Source organism: Canis aureus, chromosome 16 (assembly GCF_053574225.1).
Source record: "Canis aureus isolate CA01 chromosome 16, VMU_Caureus_v.1.0, whole genome shotgun sequence".
Taxonomy (NCBI): domain Eukaryota; kingdom Metazoa; phylum Chordata; class Mammalia; order Carnivora; family Canidae; genus Canis; species Canis aureus.
The window spans coordinates 35565457-35588493 of NC_135626.1; the positions used below are offsets into that span (position 1 = coordinate 35565457).

The 23037-nt window shown below is 56.9% G+C and overlaps 1 protein-coding gene across 1 annotated transcript; it reads right to left on the reverse strand.

The window, feature by feature from the left end:
• Window positions 1-1416: 1416 nt before the first annotated feature.
• Window positions 1417-21091, reverse strand: NGFR (nerve growth factor receptor). Its single transcript, XM_077852834.1, has 6 exons — window positions 20913-21091; window positions 13864-14005; window positions 10101-10460; window positions 6137-6389; window positions 4391-4551; window positions 1417-3746 (listed from the first exon to the last, which is right to left on the reverse strand). Exons 1-6 carry the CDS (start codon window positions 20955-20957, stop codon window positions 3445-3447), a joined length of 1263 nt encoding a protein of 420 aa, XP_077708960.1. The 5' UTR covers window positions 20958-21091; the 3' UTR covers window positions 1417-3444.
• Between the last annotated feature and the right edge of the window lie 1946 nt (window positions 21092-23037).

The window sequence follows — 23037 nt, forward strand, 5'->3', positions numbered from 1 at the left end:
CCCAGTGTTCTCAGAACATAGTCCAGACCCTTAGCCTGTCTCTCTGTGAGCCTGTCTGCATCTGGCCCTGCTGACCCTCTGCTCTCCCTGGGCTCCAGGCACAAGAGCCTCTCCAGACCCCTGGGTACTCTGGTCTCTCTCTTTGGGGCCTTTGCTGAGCTATGTCCTCTGCCAGGAATACTCTCCTCCCTCAGCCTGTTGACATCAATAAGGGCTCAGATTCCCCTTTCTGACCTGTCTTCCTTACCCCCTGGTGAGGGTGGGCCTGGGCTGGGGTGCCCCTCTCACCCCTAGCATGGCACTGCACGCCACACACGGCCCGTCTGCTGTTTCCCCCTCAGGATTGCTGGAGTGGGTCTCCCTTATTCCCACAGGCAGCATCTGGCTCTTCCCTATCAGAATGGGGGCTCTTTTAGGGGAGGAATTGTGCCTCCCTCATCAGATAAGAGGTACCCAAAGTCTGGGGCTGTGTTTTCTCCAGCAGACAGGAGGCACCCTCAGGACAGAGATTGTCTCCCCCATCATCCTGGGGGTTACCCATGATCATTTCTCTTACCTACTCTGAATCATAACCCTCCACTTACACTCCTTATAGCCCTCCCAGACATGGTGGGGTTGGGGGGGTGCGGATAGAAGGCAGCCCTCTGCTTTCACCCCATGCCTAACCCTTGGCTGGGACCCTGCTGGCCCCTGCCATGATTCTGAAACTAGGAAGATTTGTTTGCTGTTCTTTCTGGGAAAAGCAAGCCTCCCATGGCCTTCCCCGGCATCTACGATTCAGCCCCACCAGAAGACCTGGCCAAGTGACCAGCAGAGGCTGAGCGGGGGCCTTAGGCCTGGGGCTGGGAACCCTGCTGCTCCTGGGCCAGGCAGGGCTCAGAGCCAGGCTGCCAGGAGCCGGGGTTGGGACCTGCCCCAGAGAGCCGCCAGGGAGGGGCCTGCCTCACTGAAGGCCAAGCAGCCAGGCTCCTGCCAGGCCATCTGGAGCCAGACCCTGGGTCTGTGCATGTGTGTGGGTGTGAGTGTGTGTCTCCCAGGCCATGTGGGTGGCTGCGAGCTGCGGGGTTGTGACCCGGCCCTCCCCTGGCAAGGAGGCAAGCCTCTGGCTCCCCTGTGGTCAGTTTCACTTCTGACATCTGGTCAAGTTCACAGCTGGCCAGCTTCCTGCGTGGTCATTTTCACTTTTCCTCTCCAAAATCTGGGGGCAGAAGGCCCCCACTCCTTCCCTATCCCACTTGAATTAACTCCATGGCTACACATGTGGATTTGCTCGATTTCTGTGAAAAACCCCCCATTTTGTGGGGTGGGGACAATAGGACAGGAATTCACCAAGTTAGAAATTATACCTGGGTCCCCTCCACACACAACCCTCCTCTGCCCCCACACTGGCTCCAATCACGTACGTTTCCAGAAAAATCTCTTTGCACTGCTTTTCTTTCTTTGCTATTATAATGCTCATCATTTATGTTTTATGTGTAGGTTTTAGGAAGGCCCAAGAAATGATTACACAGGATGCAAGGGGGAGGTGACAGGGGGTCTGGAGCTCACAGCCCCCAGCTGGGGGGTTGCCAAAGGGTTTCATCTTGGCCCAGAGGGAGGCGGGAGGGGCCCCAGAACCAAACACATGCTAAAACCTACTTGCGGTACCCCAGCCCCGTCCCCACCTGCTGCGGAGGACAATAAATACACTCAGATTCTGTCCCGCTCTCCAGGTTCCAGGTGCACAGGGGAGGGGCCAGCAGGTGAGTTTCCTCCTCGCTGTCAGATCCATCAGATCGAGGTCATGGAAATGCCATTTACTTACAAGGCTCCCAGTCCCTTACACGGAGTTGGGAGCACCCTGGGCAAAGGGGAGGCGGTGGCTGTCACCACACACCCTGCTTGGGGCTGGGTTCGTTCATGCTAAATAGAGGGGCGCCACACTCATTCCAACGTCAAGCAACACAGAACAGGCCAGGAGGGACTTCATGAGACTTCATGGCCCCTTTCTGGCACCAAACTAGGGAAGCAACAGTCCTCCGCGGGGTCCGCTACAGTTGGGAGGGGCGCCTCTGCGGGCCGCAGACTCCCTCAGGTCCTTCTTGCCGCATTCCCACACTGGTCCGCTTCTCTCCACTGCAACCTCCGGAGTCCAGCCAAACCCGCGCTTGCAGGAAAAGGAAGGACGGGGGTGGGGGGGGTGGGAGCATTCCTCCACGTGCAGGCCCTTGGACTCCAGACGCCAGCTCAAGCCTCAGCCGTCCTTGGCCCGCCAAACCAGGGGCGAGGGAAGAGGGCAAGCTGAGTTCAAATCCCTTCAGTGCTTCTCTGGCAGCTGCCCTGGGCAGGATCCGGTCCCAGCCCAAGAGAAAGAACTCGTGTAGAAAAGCAGATTTCTCATCGTGTGTGTGTGTGTGTGTGTGTGTGTGTGTGTGTGTGTTTGTTGCAGATCAGGGGTCCTTATTCCCTGACCCCACGGGCTGGCTCTAGGAGAAGATACTGTCTTGTGTTGGCTCTGGGTCTGTGCCGGGATGGAAGGCACCTGTAGGCTGGGCCACACCATGGATGCCACACTGATGTGCCTGAGCAGAACTGGCAAAGGGACCCCTTTCCACAAACCCTAAACCATGCTCAATCAAATCCATCACTGACCATGATGGATCAATGGACCAGGCCTTGGGTGAAGCATCCCCATCTCCACAGGGGTTGGACGGGGCCTGAAGATGCTAGAGGACAGGCTAGATTTGGCTTTGAGACATTTCCCAGAGGGTTGCCTGCCCCCCCAACCCCTGCTCCCTGCCCTCAAGCAAACCCGAGGCCTGCCCCCCCTAATTCAGAGAGTGGGGGGCCAGCCCACATATGTCTTCCCCATTGCTGGGTGGCTTTGGGCCAGTCACTCCCTCTCTCTGGGCCTGTCTATATGTAAAACAAGGGGGGGGGTGGATCAGAACCCCCTTCCAACTCTGATAAGCCTCTGATCATCTTCATTTTGGGCCAGAGAGGAGGATGAGGGGGCTGAAGGAGGATGTAGGCCACAATGATGGTCCCTCATTCCCCAGGTTCACAGTGTAGAGCCTGTGGCTCTGGTTTCCTCAGTCTCTCCCTTTGAGTCTCTGGGGCTTTGTCCTTGCCCCCAACACCAGCCTTGGTGTCAGCCCCCCAGACCTGATACCTGTGGAGGTGGGAGGGGCTGGCCCACCCAGCAGTGTGGGGAGAAGAGAGCAGAAGATTTGAGATGTGATGGTTGGGGGCAGGGTGGGAGAGGTGTCAGGGGCACTTCTGGTGCTGGAGAGAGTGATCAGAAGCGATGGGGCCACACAGGAGCGGGGACAGGGCTGTGGCGTAGGGGCCCAGGGCTCCGTGGCCCTGCCCAGAGAAGCTCAGCTCTGACGCTGGCCCGTGGGGGCTGGCTGGAGCATCAGTCGTCGTCGGAATGTGGGGGCAGGGCAGGGGTTCTGGGGCAGCTCACACTGGAGACGTGGCCGTGGACTCGCTACACAGGCTCTCCACGATGTCGGCTCGCTGGATGCGGCGCAGAGCAGCCAGGAGGGCGTCGAGCGTCGCGCTGTCCTGGGCGGCCCAGCTGGCAAGCAGGGCTCGGGCTGGGCAGGCCTCGTGGGTGAAGGAGTCTATGTGCTCAGGCTGGTAGCCCAGCTCACCTGCCAGGTGCCGCCAGGTGTCCCCCGCAGAGCCATTGAGCAGCTTCTCCACCTCCTCCCGCTTGGCTGGTGGCAGGCTGCTGTAGAGACCTCCATCCCCCTTGAGGGCTGCCAAGAACCCGGGGGGAGTCAGGGGTGATCCTCCAGACCCCCTTTGCCCTACAGTGGGCCTGGGGGCCTGGGTAGGACCCAGGAAGGGCTGAAACATCTCTCCTCCCAGTGTGGGGAACCCCTGAGGGCCTAGAGGCAGGGGGATTGCCCAGATGAGGTCCTGGATGGGGGGCAGGGCTGTGGAAGGGCCTCGGGGTGCTGACTCACATCCCCTATCACCCACAACTTCAACCCCATCCCCACCACCTAACCCCAGCCCCGCCTCTCCACAATCAGTCAAGAGAGGAGCCAGTGGGACTTAGGCCCAGACCACAGCAAGTGTCCTGGAGCTGGGCTCTGGGCTACTAATTAGGGTCCGTAATTAACTACTTGTTCCCCAGAAGTCCAGGGCGGGAGGCTAATTGCAGCCACTTTGGGGAGTAATTAGCCCTAGGGGGGACAATTAGCTTGATGAGTCTGGATGCCCTGCTGGAAAGCCCTCTTCTACCCATTCGCGGCTTCTGCTTCTCCCCTCCTACACGACAGAGGCCCTCTCCCCTGTCAGCCAGCCCTCTCCCCTGTCTGGCAGTCCCTCCTACAGTCTAACCCTCATCACTCCTTTTCTCCCTACCTCAGTCCCCTGGCCCAGCCTCACTGCTCACCCTGGCCTGCGGCCGTCTGTGTGTGGGGCTGCTGGTCATGCAGGCTCTGGCTGTCCACAGAGATGCCACTGTCACTGTGGAGCTTTTCTCCCTCCGGCGGAGGCGTCTGGTTCACGGGCCGGCTGTTGGCTCCTTGCTTGTTCTGCTTGCAGCTGTTCCACCTGAAGCCAGAGGACAGGCCGAGTCTCAGAGGGCGCGAGGGCCCTACTGGCCAGGTGCCCATGGGATCTGTGCTCTGGTGTGTGGGGGCTGGGGCCACGGGAGGTACCCCATCACAGCCCCCTACCGAGGTATCCGCGGTTCTTCTTTCTCTCCCGTACTGGCTCCACCGCTGGCCTGTACTGAAAGCACCTCGAGGGCAGAAGGGCTCTCAGGCCTCCGCGACCACTGCACACGTTCAATGTATGTTCACGGAATGAATGGTGCGTCAAATGATTTCCCAGGAATTCCTTTTTTCCCAATCTACCCTGCTAAACTACTCCCACATGTGTGCAGGGATATACACAAGGATTTCCTCTGCTATTATTGGCAATAAGAAAAAAATGAAAACAAATCAAAGGTGCCTCAATAGAAGACTGTTCAAATAAATTAGCATCCATCCATATGCTGAGTGAGCGGTTACAAACAATCAGATAATCCATATGTCCCGAGGATAGCTCTCCCAAGGGAGATTAAGTGAAAAAGTAAGTTATAGAGTATGGATAGTGTGATCCCATTGATGCTTTAAAAAAAAAATACCCTGTGTGTTTACACATAACTATAAAAAGTTTTATGTATATGTGTTTAGAAATGCACAGAAAATGGCTGGAAAGGATTCATTCCAAAAAGATTCTGATGAGAAGGGAGGTAGGATTTGGGGAGATAAAAGAGAGCCTTTACTTTTTGCTTTACAAGACGTTGGTCTTGTTTGCATTTACCCAAACAAGCATATATTACTTTGATGATATTCTTTTAAAGAATGGAAAATGCACTTAAACATTTAAAACACTTTCCAGGGGGCGCCTGGGTGGCTCAGTGATTGAGCGTCTGCCTTTAGATCAGGTTGTGATCCCGGGGTCCTGGGATGGAGTCCCGCATCAGGTTCCCCACAGGGCACCTGCTTCTCCCTCTGCCTGTGTCTCTGCCTCTCTCTGTGTGTCTCTCATGAATAAACAAAAAAAATCTTTAAAAAAATTAAACCCCTTTCCAGGGGTGCCTGGGTGGTACAGTCGGTGGAGAGTCCGACTCTTGATTTCGGCTCAGGTCATGATCTCAGGGTCATGAGACTGAGCCCCGCATTGGGCTCCACACTCATCAGGGAGGCTGCCTGAGATTCTCTCTCTCTCTCTCTCCCTCCCCCTTTGCTCTTCCTCCAGCTCATGCTCATGCTCACGCCTGCACAAACTCTCTCAAATAAAGAAGTACAATCTTTAAAAAAAAAATAGGTAACTGTGGGTAAATGGGATTTAGGGGTTGAGGGCACAGGTGGCTGGTAAAGAAAGCTTGGTGTGCAACTGGGGGTGGTGAGCCAGGGAGGGGCACAGCATGGGAGCGGGGAGGTGCTGGTGCCAGAGTAGGACAGGGACCATCCCCTTGCCTGCCTCCTGCTGACCTGCCACACCCTGGCATGGGGCAGCTGGTGGTGAGGATGAGCGTGGTTTGGGGCAGAATTTAAAGTGTAAATTTTCAGGTCACCGTCACAGTAAAGCCCTCCTTGGGAGCAAAGACCCTGCTCTCTGTCCCCTGCCCCCCACCCCCGCCTCTCACCTCTTGAAGGCAATGTAGGCCACTAAGCCCACAACCACGGCGGCCAGGATGGAGCAGTAGACAGGGATGAGGTTGTCAGCGGTTCCTCGGGTCACTACAGGCTGAGAGCTGCCCATCACTGTGGTCACCACATCTGCCATGGTGCTGGCTATGATTTCTTGATCTGGAGGTAGCTCTGGCTCCTCTGTGCTGGGGGCGGTGCTGTCCGAGTCCTCTGAGGGTGTGGACCGGGTAATCCAACGGCCAGGGATCTCTGTGGGAAGAAGCTATAGGAGTGAGGGCCTGCTCCCCAGCCCCCAGCCCTGCCCTTTCACTTCTGACCTGCTCCAGCACCTTCTTCTCCGGTCCCTGCCCCGCTCCAGGTGTGAGAGTGCCCAGCCGTTACACACACGGGTGAGGGCTGGGATTGGGTGTAGGAATCATGATGGTGGAGAAGAACAAGGGCCTGGGTCCTCTTCAGCACTGTCACTAGCTTACTATGTGACCCTGGACCAGTCCCTTTGCCTCTCAAGACCTCAATTCCCCATCTACAGAATGGGGATGCTAGAGAGATGGTCTCTAAGCTCCCTTGGATCTGAGGTGCAGCTGTGATCCTAGGAAACTATTCTGCCTCCCTGGGTACCCAGAAGCCTGGCATAGAGGTAAACACACAAAGAAGAGAGAGTGGGCACCAGGGGACCTCTAGCAGGAATCACTCTGGGGAAATATTGTAACTTCCCTCATCCCAGTTTGTCCCAATGGCCCCAGTCATCCCAGTCCTAGGGAAGGATGAGGGTACCCAGGTCTAAACAGAGAGCTACCTCCCTGCAAACTATCTCCCCAGGAAGTGGCATTCAGCCTCCCTTCTGGTTTGTGATATCCTAGCTCTCAGCCTGGACAGAGTAGGGGGTGCCCAGCTGGCTGGCTTCCCTCAGCCAGTCTGTAGGCAGTTGCTAGCTTCTGCTTCCTGCCCCGTGTGGTCCCCCAAACCAAACCATCTGATTTTGCCACCCAGAGAAGACAGTGTTGGGTAGCCCAAACCCTCCCTGGCAGAAAGCAGACTGCTGGTGGGGAGAAGACCTACAAAGAAGGTACTGCCCGCTGCCTGGGCTGGGGAGAGGCAGGAGGGACTGTGCCTTGCCACCCACCTAGGCCCTTTCATCTCAGTGGGCACTGCCAGCCTCCCTAACAGGGGACCTGGCACCTCCTGGCACTAGTGGGTGGGAATTTCCATTCAGCCACCCAGCCAGGGGCAGTGCCAGGGGCTGTGGGCTCCAGATGACCTGGGGGTACCTGTCTGGGCGAAGTTGCCTGCCCCATCTGTCCTCACTTCCCACGCCTGGGGCAGGGAAGGAAAGCAGACAGGACATGCCAATGGGGTGAAGGGGAGGCACTTTGCTCCCTAGCTCCGCCCCACCCCACCTCCAGTTTGCCCACCCAAGTGGAGTAGAAGCTGCCCACTGGTCTCTTGGGCCTTCTCAGCTTGAGATGAGGATGGTTCAAAGGCCCCCATTTTCAGCACCTTCTGAGGGGTTAGGCCCCCAGATGTGGATCTGGAATCCATCTGGCTGGTGCTAGGGAGGAGACTGCCATCTGTTGCCCCATCTTCTCCTCCCCCAGCTCAGTCCTAGGGGTAGGGTGAGGAGTGGAGGAAACACAGCTCTGTCTTTTGGCAGCCCCAGGCAGGGTGTTGGACTTGAAGGGTCTTCTTCTCCTGCCCTGTGAGGGGACTGGGCAAGCTGGGTCTGCGCCTGGAGGCTGAGGTAGAGCTGGCTAGGGCGGCCCCCACCCCAGAGGCTGAAGGTATGTTAGGGATGTTGGTGAATTAGGCCACCAGAGATTCCAGAGATTCCAGAAAATCTCAAAGGGGAAAGGTTGACAATGGGCATTAAGGGACAGACCAGGCTGAAGACAGGGCTGTCTAGGGCACTTTCTCCTCATCTCTCCAATCCCCCCTGGGGTGAGGTTAGGAGGGGAGGGGCACAGCAGGATGAGATCCAGATGTGGCCATGTCCACCAGCATTCCAACCCCCTAAGCCCTTGGTGAGTCCTGACAGCCATTTCCGGAATGGGAGCTGTCAGACTTGCGTGTGGAAAGAGGGACCAGGTTACTCCTAAACCCAAATTTCACTGGGGTGAGGGGTGGAGGGGGGTATCCTTCTGCCCCAAGGCTGAGTGAGTCACCATGTTGACACCTGAAATGTATATGCAAGAAAGTACAATACCCTGGAAGGAGGAGGGGGGCAACCAAACCACCATCCAAGTCCATTTCCTGAAGTGTTCCCTCTATTCAGAGCTGCCATTTAACCCTTCAGAGGCTAGAGCAGAGAACAGAAGAGGAGATAAACACAGCCCTCAGGGGTACCCTCTTCCTTCAGGATGGCTGGGAAAGTAGGGTGGTATCTGTGAGGAATCTGTGAACGCCTCAAAAGGCAGGGCCCACCCCTCCCCCGCCACAACCTTTCTTTGCTCTAACCGCGCCCCGGACTAAGTCCCCCCCACTGGCTGGTCCAGACTTGCTCATGAACTGTGCTGCCCATCTGCCTCCTGCCAGCTGCTAAAAATCCCTCCCTGCTCTGCCCTGTGCCTGACGCCACTTGCCTGTCTCCTGGCCTAGGGCAATCGCCACTGGAACCACTAGGCTCTGGGCCCCGCTCCTCTCCCCTGACCCCCAACCAGGAAGCTTCACACACACACACATCCTGGCCTCAGCCCAGTTTACCCACCCTCCACCCTGAGCTCCCTGAGCCAGGGATCATGGGATGTGGAAAGAAGGCATGCTCCCCATGGCAGGCGATCTGTCTCCCCCATCTGATTGGTGAATGACTGAAGGCCTAGGCTGTGCTGCCTCCACCAGCATGCGGGAGCTCCTGGGAACCAAACGCTGGGGCAACTTCTACTTCATCAGACCGGGGCAAAGGTTGTCTCTTTCCTTCAAACTGAGGGGGCTCCCGAAGGAAGTACTGGTGCCTCAGAGTGAGGGCACCCTGCGGGATGGGTCCTGAAGGGAAGTAGCTATAACTAGGTGCCCAGCCCCAGGGTGATGGACCCAAGTAAAGGCACTGTCAACCTCTCCCTGCAATAGAAAAGCCTACTTGCCTCCCTGCAGACGGATGTCACCAACCAGAAAATAAAAGAGTTCTGCTCTGGCTGGTCATCGGGCTTCCTCCCCCCATCCCAGGAACTGGGTACACTCCTTGGGGCCCCAAGCCTGGCTAATGGGAGTGCACCCAGTTCCTACCCACCTGGGGCTGACAGCCCTCCATGTGCACCCTGTCTCATCCTTGGGCTCCTGAGCCCTGGGCCTGCTGCTGCCCTTCTTCCTCTGTCCCCACCACCTCCTTAGAATTCCCTGAGTCCAACCTCATCTTGGCTAACCGGTAAGCACAACTGTTGACCCGTCCCCCAGATATCGTAAGTTGATCTCACAAGGGGGCCAGCTACCTTGCCTAACCCACGACACCCCTGAAAACTGTATGACCAACGAGGAAACAAGGGTCCAGAGACAAGAGTGACCCCCCCCCCCCCCAGTATCACTCAGATAGTGACAGGGCAAGTTCCATCCCAGGTCCCAGAGCTCCAAGGCACTGCGGACCTAGACACGGCCTCAGAGCCAAAGGGCCCCAGCTCCTGAGAGTCCTCAAGCCCCTTTCTCCAGTCCAGGGAGCTCGTTCAAGGATCAGACATGTCCTGCACTGTGCCTGTCCGTGGTGGCCACCTGTGAGGTGCTGATCTGCGGCCCAGCCAATCCCTAGCTGGCAGCCACAGACGAAGAAAGGTCTGGAAACGGAGTTGGAGCGCGGTAGCTGCGGCCCCGCAGGAGGATGGGGGCTCTCCAAACACCCACGGGAGGGCACCCTGAGAGGGGTCCCTGGGGCCTGGGGTTTCCGGGAGGGTGGCGGGTGCAGGCTCAGAGGCACCCCCGCCGCCCGGCCCGGCCCGGCCCGGCCCTCCCGCCCCCGGGGACCCCGCCCCGCGCGCTCACCCTCGCACTCGGCGTCGGCCCAGCGCGTGCACTCGCGCAGCTGGCGCTCGGTGTCCTCGCACACGGTGCAGGGCAGGCACGGGTCCACGTGGTTGGCCTCGTCGGAGTACGTGCCGTCGGGACACTCCTCGCACACGGTGTTCTGCCTGTCCTGGCACGAGAACACGAGCCCCGAGCCCGCCTCGCACACGCGGCACGCCTCGCAGCGGCCCGTCGTCTCGTCCTGGTAGTAGCCGTAGGCGCAGCGGCACACGGCGTCGTCCGCCTCCACGCACGGCGCCGACATGCTCTGCAGCCCCACGCACTCGGTGCACGGCTTGCACGGCTCGGTGGCGCTCACCACGTCCGAGAAGGTCACGCCTGAGGGCAGATGGACAAGGGGGACGGGGGCAGTCGGGGAGAGGGGTGGTGTCTGTTCGCCCGCCCTCTGGGTACCGGGACGTCGGGCACCCTACTTGCCTCCTGTCTCGGGATCCCCAGGATCCCCCTGGCTCCAACCCAGGGGGAAGGACGAAGGGGGCCCCAGGCCTGGAAGCCCTGACGGTGAGGCTTCGCGCGGGGCTAACCCAGCTGGAGCCGCGTGCATTTCTCAGCAGAGTCCCTTAGCGAGTTCCCAGCCCTGTCCCCTTGTTCCCAGCATGATTAAGGAATAATCTGAGCGTGGTTCCCACCCGGCCCTCCCCGCGGGCCAGAGCTGGGCTGTGAACCCAACCCAGGCAGGGCGGGCCTTCACCAGGGAGCCTCCTCCCTCCTCTGCTGTCCTTCTTGTCCTCTCCGCGGGTGGGGGCTCAGGTGTGGCCTTGACCAAGGCTAGACCGCAGAATGTCCCACCCATGGCGCTACCCCACGCCGCTTAAGGGCTTGGCTCTCGAGGGTGGGGATGGACTTCCCACGAGGCAACAGCAGGAGGGCTAGAAAGCAAGAAGGACTTGCCTGTATAGTCTTCTGCCCTTCCCAGTGGCACAAAGGGGAGATTTCCGAGCTCACTCTTGACTCATGCTCTCTTAAGGGATGTGAGGGGAGGAACAGCCAGGGGATGCCAGGGTCCTCTCCTCCATGTGCAAGGCGGGGGAAGGCACAGAGCCAAATCTTCTTTATTCCTAGCCACCCAGTGCAGAACTCTGTGCCAGTCTGAAGCCAAGAGGATGAATCCTTGCTCCAGCCGCAGAAAGAGCAGGATTTAGGAACCAGGGACCAGGGAAGGAGGGAGCGTTCAGAATGTGGAAGCAGAAGTAAAGACTAGGATCCCACTGGAGGGAAATTGAGGCCTGCCCTGGGTTCTGATCTCAACCCTCTCAAAAGGAATCCAGAGGCCAGATGGAGCACCAAGTCGTTACCTTTGGGGTGGGGGGGTGGAGGGGGGAAGCAGAGGTAAAGAAAGAAATGCAGAGAGAAATGAAAGGGGAAGCAACCAAGAGAGAAGAGAAGACAAAGCAGGGAAGGGCCTGGAAGGAGATCAGTTTCGAGTCAGTTCTGGTGGAAAAATGAACCCCTCTGTCTCTCCTCCCAGGGATGGGGCTGACCTGGACCCAAAACCCGCTTCTAGAACTTCTTAACTGTGTGACTTTGAGTGTTTTACTTAACCTCTTTGAGCTTTTTTCTTTCTCTGTAAAATGGAGAATAATATCTCCATTCACAGGTTGTGGCGAGGAAGAAATGAAATTCTCCCATAAAGCACTAGACACCCTGCAGGGTTCCTAACAAAAGTTGAGCCTCTGGGGTGGACGATGGCAAGTCTGGTGAGCTTCGGTAGCAGGGATACGGTGTGCAGAAAGGACTTCCAAACCTAAACAGCCAAGGCAGGATGTCCAGCATATACAAACAAGAGGATCCTATCTGGTTAGCATGTGGCAGGGGGGTGGGTTTAGTCACAGCAGAGGGGGAGAGAGTGGAGAGGGGGGCGCTGCCCCTGGGAAAATACAGAAAATTAGTAAGAAAACTCCTCGGAGACAGTTTTAGGAGGTGGGAAAAATGTGGTCTTTTTTGGCAGAGAATGAAGGCAGGAGCTTAATGGGTTTCCTTATGGAAACGTTTTGAGGATAGAGGGAAAGTCCGCTGGGGTCTCCATCCCATAAAGTGAGCTTATAAAGGCAGCCTGTTAACGCAGCTGGAGGCAGGGGGAGGGGAACAGAGGGAGCAAATGGGAGGGAGGACTCCTGCCACCACCTCCTAGCTGGTCTCCAGCTCCTGTCTCCCTTTCCCTGGAGATGCTAGAGATGCCAGCCTCTCCCCGGCTCCTCTACCCCATCTCGTGCTATGACAGAAGGAAGTAAGTTCCCATCCTGGGAGGCTTAGGGTCCAGGGTGAAGAGGACCTGGGGAGGAGTCTAGGAAACAAGAGAGGCAAACTCGGGAGGTTCCAGCATAGCCGATGGTTGGCCAACCCTGCCCTAGGATGGAAACCCAGTTAGGCCAGGGCAGGTGGCCAGATGGCAAGGTGGCGAAGGCATTACAGGATGTCTAGCTTCCCCATCTAGGCCCAGGCATTTCTCTGCTACGGGATGGAGTTACAGGATCCACAGGCATGGAGAGAGGAAAAGGGTGCGTTTGGGGACACCAAGGAGTTGGGGTTGCCTGGTAGATAGGCTGTGTGTGGGGGGTGATAGAGAGGAATCCACAGGTCAGACTAGGCAAATGGGTTCAGAGATCCCAGTTCCTGGGGCCCCTGGATGCCTCAGTCAGTTAAAGCATCTGATTCTTGGTTTTGGCTCAGATAATGATCTTGGAGTCATGGGATTGAGCCCCACATTGGACTCTGTGCTCAGCCAGGAGTCTGCTTAGGATTCTCTCTCTCTGCCTCACCCCTCTACTCTTCTCCCCTGTATTCTCACCCTCTCTCTCTCTCAAATAAATAAATATATCTTAAAAACAAACAAAAGAGTTCCCAGTTCCTATACCTTGCTCCTGTCATGATTAAAGAAGAATCTGGTATGGTTCCCACCAGCCCTCCAGGTGCCTGGCGAGTGCCAGGTAGAAGGCAGGATGCGACTCTAGACAGGAAGGAAAGGTTTCTGGGCAGGAAAAGAGCACTGAGCTCCGGGGGTGCTGAGCACTGGGCTCAGTACACCGCCCAGTACTGAGGCTAGAGGCATCCAGGCTGGTTAAAAGCACAAGAATTCAGACCCCAGACCCACCGTTCTTCTGAATCCCTTAGCAACAGCCCCAGAAGATAGGGTTCTCTCCCCTTTTGAAGACATCCCAGGCAAGACAGGCCACAGCAGCCCTCTGCCCTCCCACCTGGCACCACCCCACAGTGAGGACTGCCTCAGAGTGTTCCAGCCCCACTCCTGCTACCTCTGGAAAGCTCTGCTTCCTTGATCAGAGCTGGGGAACAGTTGACCACGCCTTCCCAGGATCCCCCAAGGTCAGTTTCCAGGGCAGCCAGGATTTGAATCTCCTCCCCTCCCCCCAGACGCACTGAGGGTAAGTAGCAGTCATTGATTTTATAGTGCAGATGATATTTTTAGCTGGTCTTAGCATCAGCTCCTCCTCCCTCCAGGCCACATTCTTCTACCAGGCCTCTCTACCTGGGGGCTGGGCAGGGGTACCCCCTGGGGATCCCTCATGGTGAGGCCCCCCTCCTTCCTCTGCATACTTCCCTCAGCCATGCTCAGCTTTCCTTCTCACCTCCTATACTGGGTCGGACCCATTCGGGTGCCCACAGAGAGGCGAGCTGGAGACCCTGCCAGGAGGCAGAGCCCTTGTCAGGCTTCTAGCGGGCATGCACCTCCCCACCCCTCCCCAGACCACCACCCAGTACTCACTGTCCAGGCAGGGCTCACACACGGTCTGGTTGGCTCCGCAAGGCTGGGCCACCCCCTCACCCAGATTGCAGGCTTTGCAGCACTCGCCGCTGTGGGTGTACAGGCCAGTGGGACATGCCTCCTTGGCACCTCCAAGGGACACCTGGGCGGAGGGGAGATCAGAAGGTCAGACTGGCAAGAGAAGCGAGAGGGGATATCTTCCAAGAGATCAAACACCCCCTCCTAAAGCCTTCTATTGGAACCACCTGGGCGGGGATGAGCTCACCACGGAGGCATTAAGCACATCAAAGTTGGCGGCAAAAAAAGGCTGTGGGGAACAGGGCGCCTCTGCAGGCTGCCTGGGTGTGAGGTCAGAGCCCCGGATGCTGACTTTCTACAGAGTTCATCTTGGGGTTACGGCAACTCCTGGAATCCTGAGGATACACCACATGGGGAAGACAAGACAGCCTGGGACCCAGCTGGGGTCCTTTGGCCAGAACAGGTTCCAGCTCGCACAGGGCTGCCAGCTAAGGAGGCAACTGGAAGCTAAACTCTAGCCCAAATGCTGCTTCCCAAGCTGAACACCAGCAGGGCTCTGTCTACACAGAGGGAAGCTTTTTCTAACAAAGGCTAGCAGGCCCTCCTCCGGGTCCTTAATTCTACCATTCCACATACTAAACATAAATGGGAAGTGTCTTGGGGTGCCTGGGTGGCTTGGCCGCTTGTGTATCTGCCTTCAGCTCAGGTCAGGGTCCTGGGGTCTTGGGATCACCTCTCCAGGATCCTGGGAGGGAGCCTGCTTCTCCCTCTCCCTCTGCCCCCACTCCTGCTCATGCTCTCTCTCGCTCGCTCTATCTAAAATAAATAAAAATCTTTAAAAAAAAAAAATGGGAGGTGTCTGTACTCAAAAACAGAAGGCAGAGGAGTGGGGTCTTGGGTTTGAATCCTGACTCTGAACTGGAGCTCTGACCTGCTCTGCTTTCCCTCTCTGAGTCTTCACCTCTCCTCATCCATGGACACAGAGACCACTCAGGGCCAGAGCAAAGAACCAGCTGATTGGCAAGAATCTGGCACCAAGCAGGGAAAAAGGGATGCCTGTTAGTGACAATGAAAAAGCGGCTGCTCTCACCCCCAGCAGCCCTGCTCCACTAGGGCTTGAATTCCAGCCACCAGTCTTCCCCTCTCCCTGCCCCCATGCAGCCAGTGGGAACAGTGCTGGAACCAGGAGAAAGGGGAGTCAGATTCCTGCCACCGAGGCATCTTTGCTCTTTGCTCATGGATGGAACGATTTAGCACCAGATTCCCTGGGGTTGTGGAGGTGGGGGGAGGCAGGGGGGGCGAGTTCTGGCCGCTTGTTTTATGTTTCTATTCCTTAAAAAAAAAAATCTTCTAATAAAACTCCAAAGCTTGTTTCCCTGGCTTCAGACCACGCAGCTCCTATTTGATGCAAGAGGAAGTATGGGGTCATGGGACTAAAGGGGAGTGTTAAAGGTCATTTTGGACACTCTGCTTCCACGTTGGCAAAATCATAACCAAAAATACTCCCTTTCCCTCTAGTCCTTTAAAATCTCCTGAGGTCTAACCAGGGTTTGGCAGAAAGAAGGGGATGGACAGGTTGGATCAGTCTAGGAGGCATCTTGTGGTCCTCAAGAGACCAGCAGGGAGGGTGCAGGCAGCATAACAGTGGGGTCCTTGGGTATTTGCCACCATCTCCTCCCAGGTGGTAGGAACACAGGTCTGGGAACATCTGCAGACCAGAAGCCAAGACGGGGGCCGGGGCAGGGGCATGGTCCCAGATGCAGGCTTTCCACTATGAGGGAGAGCGAGATTCCAGAAGAGTCTGTTTGGATTTCTTTTCATCCTTGAGGGCTCATGCTTCAATGTCATTTCTTCAGGGAAGTGATCCTGTGGCCCCCATGCCTCCCAGATCAGGAGGCTATATATATATATACATATATATATTTATATATATTTATATATATAAACATATATATATGTAAAACTCCCCAGATCTGCTGCCCATATATACCCAACATGTATATTTATGAAATTAAGAACATGAAAATACAATGACCTCAATTTACTAGAACTCCAGGCTGGGGAGTGGCACAGGGGACAGGGGGAGACTTTCTGAATAGCTGAATTTCCCAGTAGTTGAGGATTTGCTGCTCTGATCACCTAACTGTGGCTGCACCCCTCTGATTCCAGAACATACCTTCATGGTTTCCCCATGACTCAGGGACTCAGTATTTACACCAGTGATCATACTGGGCTGCAGTGCAGTGAAGCCCTGTGTTCTTTATCCCAAATTACCACACTTTTGTCTCTGAGTTCTTCTGTCAGCCTTTTTTTTTTTTTCCTTTTTTTTTTTTTAAAGTGTTTCTGTCTCCCTCCTTCCTGTCAAGATATCAGTTGTCAGTTTTCACTGCTACCAAGGCGTGATCTGAGCAGCCCCTCCCCTCCCATCCTAAATTATTACATCAAATTTAATCTACAGAAACTATGTCATTAGCCTGGGTGGGAAGATGTCAAATGTGATTGTAGGTAGGATCTGAACCAGGAGGAGGCAATTCTCTGAGTAAAAAGCATGAGCTATACTGTCTTCCTCCATTACTCTGAATCCTGGCTCATCGCTTAGGGCTGGGTGATCTGGGACAGGCTGGAATTTCTCTGCACCTCAGTCTCTTCATCTTTAGGCAATGGTGACAATACCTGCCCCGTGGGATTGCTGTAGGCATCAAATAAAGAAGGTGTTTATACACTTCCGGATCCCTCTTTTTTCTTTCCCAAGGTCTTTCTTGCCTCTTTTGTGGCTTTTTTACTAGGTTCCAGTTGCTGGAAAGCTGAGGGGGTCTGTCCATGGCACTTGAGTGGTCTGTGCATGTCCCTCTCCCTCAAAGCCTGCTCTGCTCCCCGCTCTCACCCCCTTCCCCCGTGGTCCTCTCTCTTCTCCCAAGTCTTGCATTTGGACTCCAGGCCACATAATTAGTAACCATGTGTTTCCTGTGCTTGTTTTATGTGTCCTATTTCTGAACACCCCAGATCTGCTACCTAACAGTCTGCTACTTTGGGGCAATTCTCAGGCTCTCTAAGCATGCATTTTTCCCACCTAAAGCATTGGGTTGATAATATTTACTGCTCAGGGTTGCCCTGAAAATTGCATGAAATAATTGATGCAAGTCTGTCCGGCATATAGTAGGAGTTCAATAAATGTTAGTTATCGAAGAAGTGTTTTGTCTCAGGCTGAGCTACGGAGCCGGAGCCTAGGCGGGAGGCAGTGTGAGGGGAGAGTTGCAGTCATGCCCAAAGAGGAAACCACGTAAGAGGAGGGAGCAGGATAGGCATGAAGAAAGATCCGCCAGAAAGAATCTGAAGAGGGCCAAAGGAGAATGGAAATTGCTTTCCCTGTAGTTAACTAATTAATTAGCAACTAGTTACTAGTTAACAACTATTTACCCAGATTGAACTAAGAGTTTTCCATGAGACATAGTCCATGACCCCTGTGGGAAGTCCCATAAGGAAGAGGAGACATCATTCCACACAGCTACTCCAGAAGCCAAGATGCTGAGGGATGCCATCACCTCCTCTCTGACAACTGGGGAAACTGAGGCTCACAGAAGCAATTCTGCTAAGTGGCTCGAAGCCTGGACTCTGACACATCCTGTTGGTCCAGGGTGGGGGCAATCTTGGGAGCAAGGAGGGATGACACAGATTCAGGCTTATTGCCTCAAAATGATCAGCTTGCCAAGTGATAAACCAATGTGCCTGAAATTAACATTTGTTACAACCTATTCATTTCCAATTCGATGGAATGACTTCATCCCGTTTTTGAGAATGTTTGCGATCTTTTTGCCACTTTGAGGCTTTCAAAAAACTAAGATGAAATCACCTTTAGGTGAACTGACTTTTAAAAACCTTAAAATTGTTTCAAAATTGGACAAAATGGAAAACACACCAAAATAGTTGAGAGAATTTGAAACCATATGAATGCTTCAGTGTGATGAGCCCTAATCAGCCACAACAGTTTCAGCAAAGGGGGTCCTTAGGTGAATGGAGCCAGTAGCCGCAACCATGGGGTGGAAGAGTTTTCAAATTTGTGGAGGGTCTTTTGAGGTCAATGCCAATCCGGGGAGACACTGGCATATGCGCTCCAGTTCTTTAGATAGCAGTTGAATTTGGGGTAGGAGATGAGTTAATTACCCAAGGACGCGGCTGCATGAAGATTTTTATAAGGGCCTGGGGACTATAAGTGGAGGGAAGGGGCTCAGTTCCAAATTTGTGGCTCCAGTGACACAGGACACCGATCTAATAGTCAGGGCTAGTGATGGTTAAGGGCCTCGTGTCCCTCCGCGGTTTAGGAGTTTAGGAGGCTGGGGGTGGTCAGGAGTTGGGGGGGGGGTGTTGCTGAGCCTGGCACACCGCGGACAGAGTAAACTCCAAGCCAAGCACCCTGCGTTCCAACAAGGGCCCCACCACGTACGGACTGGGGGGCTCATGCCCGAAAAGTCTGGGAGGTTGGACTCCCTCAACTGTAAAATAGGAATAACTAGATTTACTCTGCGGGGATCTTATAAGGATTAAATGACACAAGAGAAATGACCCAGGGCAGCGCGTGGCACATAGTAGGCACTCGGCCAATTTTATTATTCCCACCTCCCCACTCCGCACCCCTTCCCCACCTCCTCCCCGGGGGGAAGAATCTAGGCGCGTGAATGGGCCCCGGGGCTGGTACAGGGAGGTGGGGACCCCTTCCATCCCGGAGCCGCCTCCCCCGCCCGACAGCTCCTGTCCTCCCATTTGCTGCCCTCGTTGCATCCCTATTAGGCGCATTAGCCAGCCCGGCGGCTCCGGTTACAGACGTCTGAATGACAAAGTGCCTCCATTACCGGCGCGGCCCGCCAGCCGAGCCGCCGGGACGCGCTCTGGTTTCAGCACTATCGCCGCGGCCCAGGAAGCAGCCCGGACCGCCGCGGTGCGCAGCGCCAGCCCGCAGACAGCAGCCCCGCGCGGCGGAGGCGAGAGCCGCAGGGCTGCGCGGGGCCACCCCCCGAGACCCCAGGACCTCTGCGCCCGGCTCCCTTCTTTCCCCGCCTCTTCTCTACCGGGGTGTGGGGGGGACACGCTCCCCAGCCCGGTCCCGAGCCCACGCCCGCGCCGCACGAGTCCCACCTCCCCGGTTAAGAAGCACCGCGACCCCGCCGCGTTAGTCAGCAAACGCGCCTCAAGTCTCTCCCAAATCTCCGGAGAAGCCACAGGTACCGACAGCTCCCGGGGGGGTCAAGCTTCGAGGACCGGACCGGCGCCCGGGAGACGGTCTCCGCCCACCCCAGCCCCCACATTCCACCGCCCGCCTGACTCTGGGGATGGTGTCGAGCCCCCACCGCGGAGAAACGCGGCCCTTGCACCCCGCTGGGACGGGGGGCTGCCCCCCGCCCCCCTGCGAGGTGTGCGGAGTACCCCGCAGGGAATCAGGTGCCGGACGGCCTGGCTAGCACTCTGGTTTAACTTGCTTGTGAGATCTTGGCCAAGTCGTTTAAACTTTCAGAGCCTCAGTCTTCCCTCCTGTAAGATGGGGGCTTGGGGTGCAACGCTCAGATGAGAAATGAAGATGGCAGGGAGAGTGAGGACACCTCTTCCGTTGCCAAGCTCCGTGGGGCGTTCCGTGCCTGGGCCCACACAGGTCACATCTCCTGAATGTCTTGGGACGACTGCACGGACTTAGATGCTGGAGAGGACCCGCAGTCCTCCGCGCAGTCGGAATCCGCGGCGTCCGAGCGCCTCCGTCCCGGCGGGTGCCCAGCGTCTTCCACCGAGAGCTGGGCGGGGCGCGGACGGGTCCCCACCAGCCCCGGCGCCGGAGCCCAGCGAACTGCGGGCGCGGCGCTCCCGCCGCTGAACTTACCGCGGGGTCGGGGCGGGCGCGCGACGCGCAGCCCGGGTCGCGCCCGCCGCAGCGGAGGGCACAAGCTCGCCTCTCAGCGCCCCCTGCGGGCCGCCTGGGCTGCCGCGACCCCGGGCCGCGCGCCGCGGGGACCTTCCCAGCCTCGCGAGTCCCGGCGCTCTGCACCCTGAGACTCGGCTGCGGCCAGACCCGGTCGCACGACGCCCGCTCCATCCCCTCCGGTCCCTGGCGCTGCTTCCCACGGCGAGAAGCAGCGGCCGGAGGAGCCCGCGGGTGGCGGGGGAAGCGGGCAGCGGGTCCGCCCCGGCGAAGTGGGCGCTCCCTTCCCGGCCTCGGATCCCGAGCTGCAGTTCCCAGACTGGGCGAGGCCGCGAGAAAGAGCGCGCGACAGGCGCGGGAAACGTCCGTGCCTCCGCTCCGTCCACTCGTCCCGCTGTCCCTCGGCGGGCAGGCGGGTCCCCGGGCACTTCGCGGTCCGCGCGCCCTCCTCCGTCCTCTTTCATTTTGCTGGCATCTCTCTCTCTCCCTCGCCGTCGTCCTTTCTCTGCCCTCCCCAACCCACTTCTCTCTTCAGCCGACCCCCGCTCCCTGGAGCTCTCCCTCCCGCGCCCCTCCCCCCCATTGTCTGGCTGGCCCTCATTGTCCGACGCCCGGTCCCCTCTGCCTCTGGTCCCTCCGACCTCCCCCATTGTTCTATCTCCTGGTCCCCGGTTCCCCGCCCCAGCCTCACTCGCCCCTCTTATCTGTAATCCCCATCCCATTCCTCTTCCTTTCAGCCTGGGTCCCGTCCCACGACCCTCCAGAGATCAAGATGTTTTGGGGGAAAGTCGCCTCGAGATCCCAGCATCCAAACGCCTTCTTCAGAAGAACCCAGGCATCTGAGAGACCCCCTCTCAGCTCCTCCATGCGCACCCTCCGCGGTGCCTGAGGACCCGCATCCGTGCACCCCTCTCTCCCGCGTGCCTGCCCTTGGTCTCGGGGTCGCCCCTGCGCTCCGAGAACCCTAGACGCTCCTCCGTGGATCCTGGCAGCGGAGCTCCTCTCCCGCCATCCACCCCCAGCATCTGGGACCCCGACGCTCTGCTCTGTTTTCCCTCGGGGAAAACCTGAACCCATTGGGGTTCCAGTCCAGGAAGAGGGCGCGGGCTGCCCTCCGGCCAGCACTCACCCCCAGGAGCAGCAGCAGCAGCAGCAGCAGGCGCGGCCCGTCCATGGCGCAGCCGGCGGCACCTGCCCCCACCGCCCGCCTCCGGTGGCAGCGCTCCGCTTCCAGGGGAGTCCGCTCCGCGGACGGATAGGGCTGCGCTGCGCTGCGCTCCAGCGCCCGCCCCCCAGAGCTCGCCGAGGCTCCGCTCGCTCTGGCCGAGGGCGGGAGGGGCTGGGAGAAGCCAGTGCGGCGGCCCCGCCTCCTCCCCGCCCAGCCCGCCCACCCCCGGAACCGCGCCCGCCCGCCCCGCAGCCTCCGGGAGGGGAGGGGAGGGGAAGGGAGGGCGTGCGGGGAGCTGCGCTCCCGCGCTCCCCGCCGCCGCTTCTCCGCGCCCGGGCCCTTGGAGCCTCTCCCGACTCCGCCCCGGTACCCAGGGCCCGGGCTGCGCTAGTGCGCGTCGCTCCCGGATGCTGTGGGCTCGGGGACCAGGGCATCCCCTCTGCGGCTCCCGTTCCTCTCTGCTGCAGCCCCCCCGCAGGGTTCACTCACTTACCCGTCTTCCTCCGCCTCCAGCTTCAACCTTTTTCAGCAGGAATGCCCACTGCCCGCCCCGCCCTTCATCCCTGGTCCATCCCCGACTCTTCCACTCTTCGCTCTCCCAGTGCAAAGGCCCAGCGGAAGAGGAGGGGAGAAGTAGCAGGTGGCCTGACCCCGAGAATTTGCAGAAGCGACTTTAAAGTGGAGTCCAGCCTGATATTATTTGAATTCCCAAAAGATGGGTTTGAATGGGGGTAACAGGTGTGCACATAAGACGCAGGAACACACACACTCTCAAGCTTACATGTATATGTGCTTATGTGCTACCTGTGTTCACACCACCCTGTGCACTCATGTAAATCTGTGTGCTCTACACATCACCTACATACTCATGCACATATGCACACTCATTGCACATGTGGTCATAACATTCAAACACACACATTCACATGCACACGTGCAGTCACCTCACATGTACAGTCTCTCACACAAGTGCACACACATTCATGAACACACATGTCCATACGCAAACACAGATATATCCTCAACAATATAGCCTTTACTAGACTGTGAGTATTTCCATTGGTTTAGGAGCTCCCTGCAGGCAGGGACTGTGATTTCTTCTCTGAATGCCTGGCACACAGTAGGTGTTCAATAAAGGTCTGTAGAAGGGGATAAAGGGAAACGTGGTTGGATGGACTCACATCCATGTACCGTGTCCTATGTAAGCATCCCCCAGGACCACACGCACCATGCCCTAGAAACCATAGCAGGTCCCAATCACAGGCCCTTGGCCACCCAGGGAGAGTACCACCAGTCTTTTGGTGGGAAGCACCCCACCTCAGTGCCTACTCCCTGACTGTCCCTACCTTTTTCTGATCCCCCGGCAAGGAGGCCAGGGAACAGAGAGCCTACAAGTCTACAAAGGGCAAGTCTACAAAGCCCATTCCCACACCCTGATCTTGGCCCTGTGTGGACATCAGTTCTGACTTAGAAAAAAATAATACTGCCCTCCCACGTTACAGGAAGAGGGGGAAGATCAAGTGCACTTGTGAACTGAGCATCTAAGCAGTTGGTAGGTGATTCCCCTGGATCAGCTGAAACGAATTTATTCATTCATGGTGGGGGGGGGTGGAATCTGCCCTGTGAATGCCTTTCCTGTGTATCCAACAAAGTCCACAGGACAGCCTCAGAAAAAGCAGGTGCACATCACCCTGTCCTTGAGCATGAGTGTGGATGATCCACACCTCCAAGGCCAGGCAGCTAGACCTTCTTCAGAAATCCCTGAGGAATACCTCTGCCAGACAGGGCCCATCTCTAAACTGTCTCCTCCAGCAGCTTTTACAGCCCTGCCCCTCCTCTCCACTGCATTCATGGAAGGCAAGAAGATGCCAACGTTACTACTAACAGCAGCAGCAGCATTGAGCTGCTTACTACCAAGGGTATCGACAGTGTGGCATTAATTTAAATACTCCTGTTATTAATTTATGATCCCGGTTACTATTATTGCCAAGGTTATCCATCTCAACACGATTTAATATGACCCACACTACCATGGCTGGGCCTGGGTTATTAATAATTTCCATGGTCTTGATCATTTAAGCCTTAC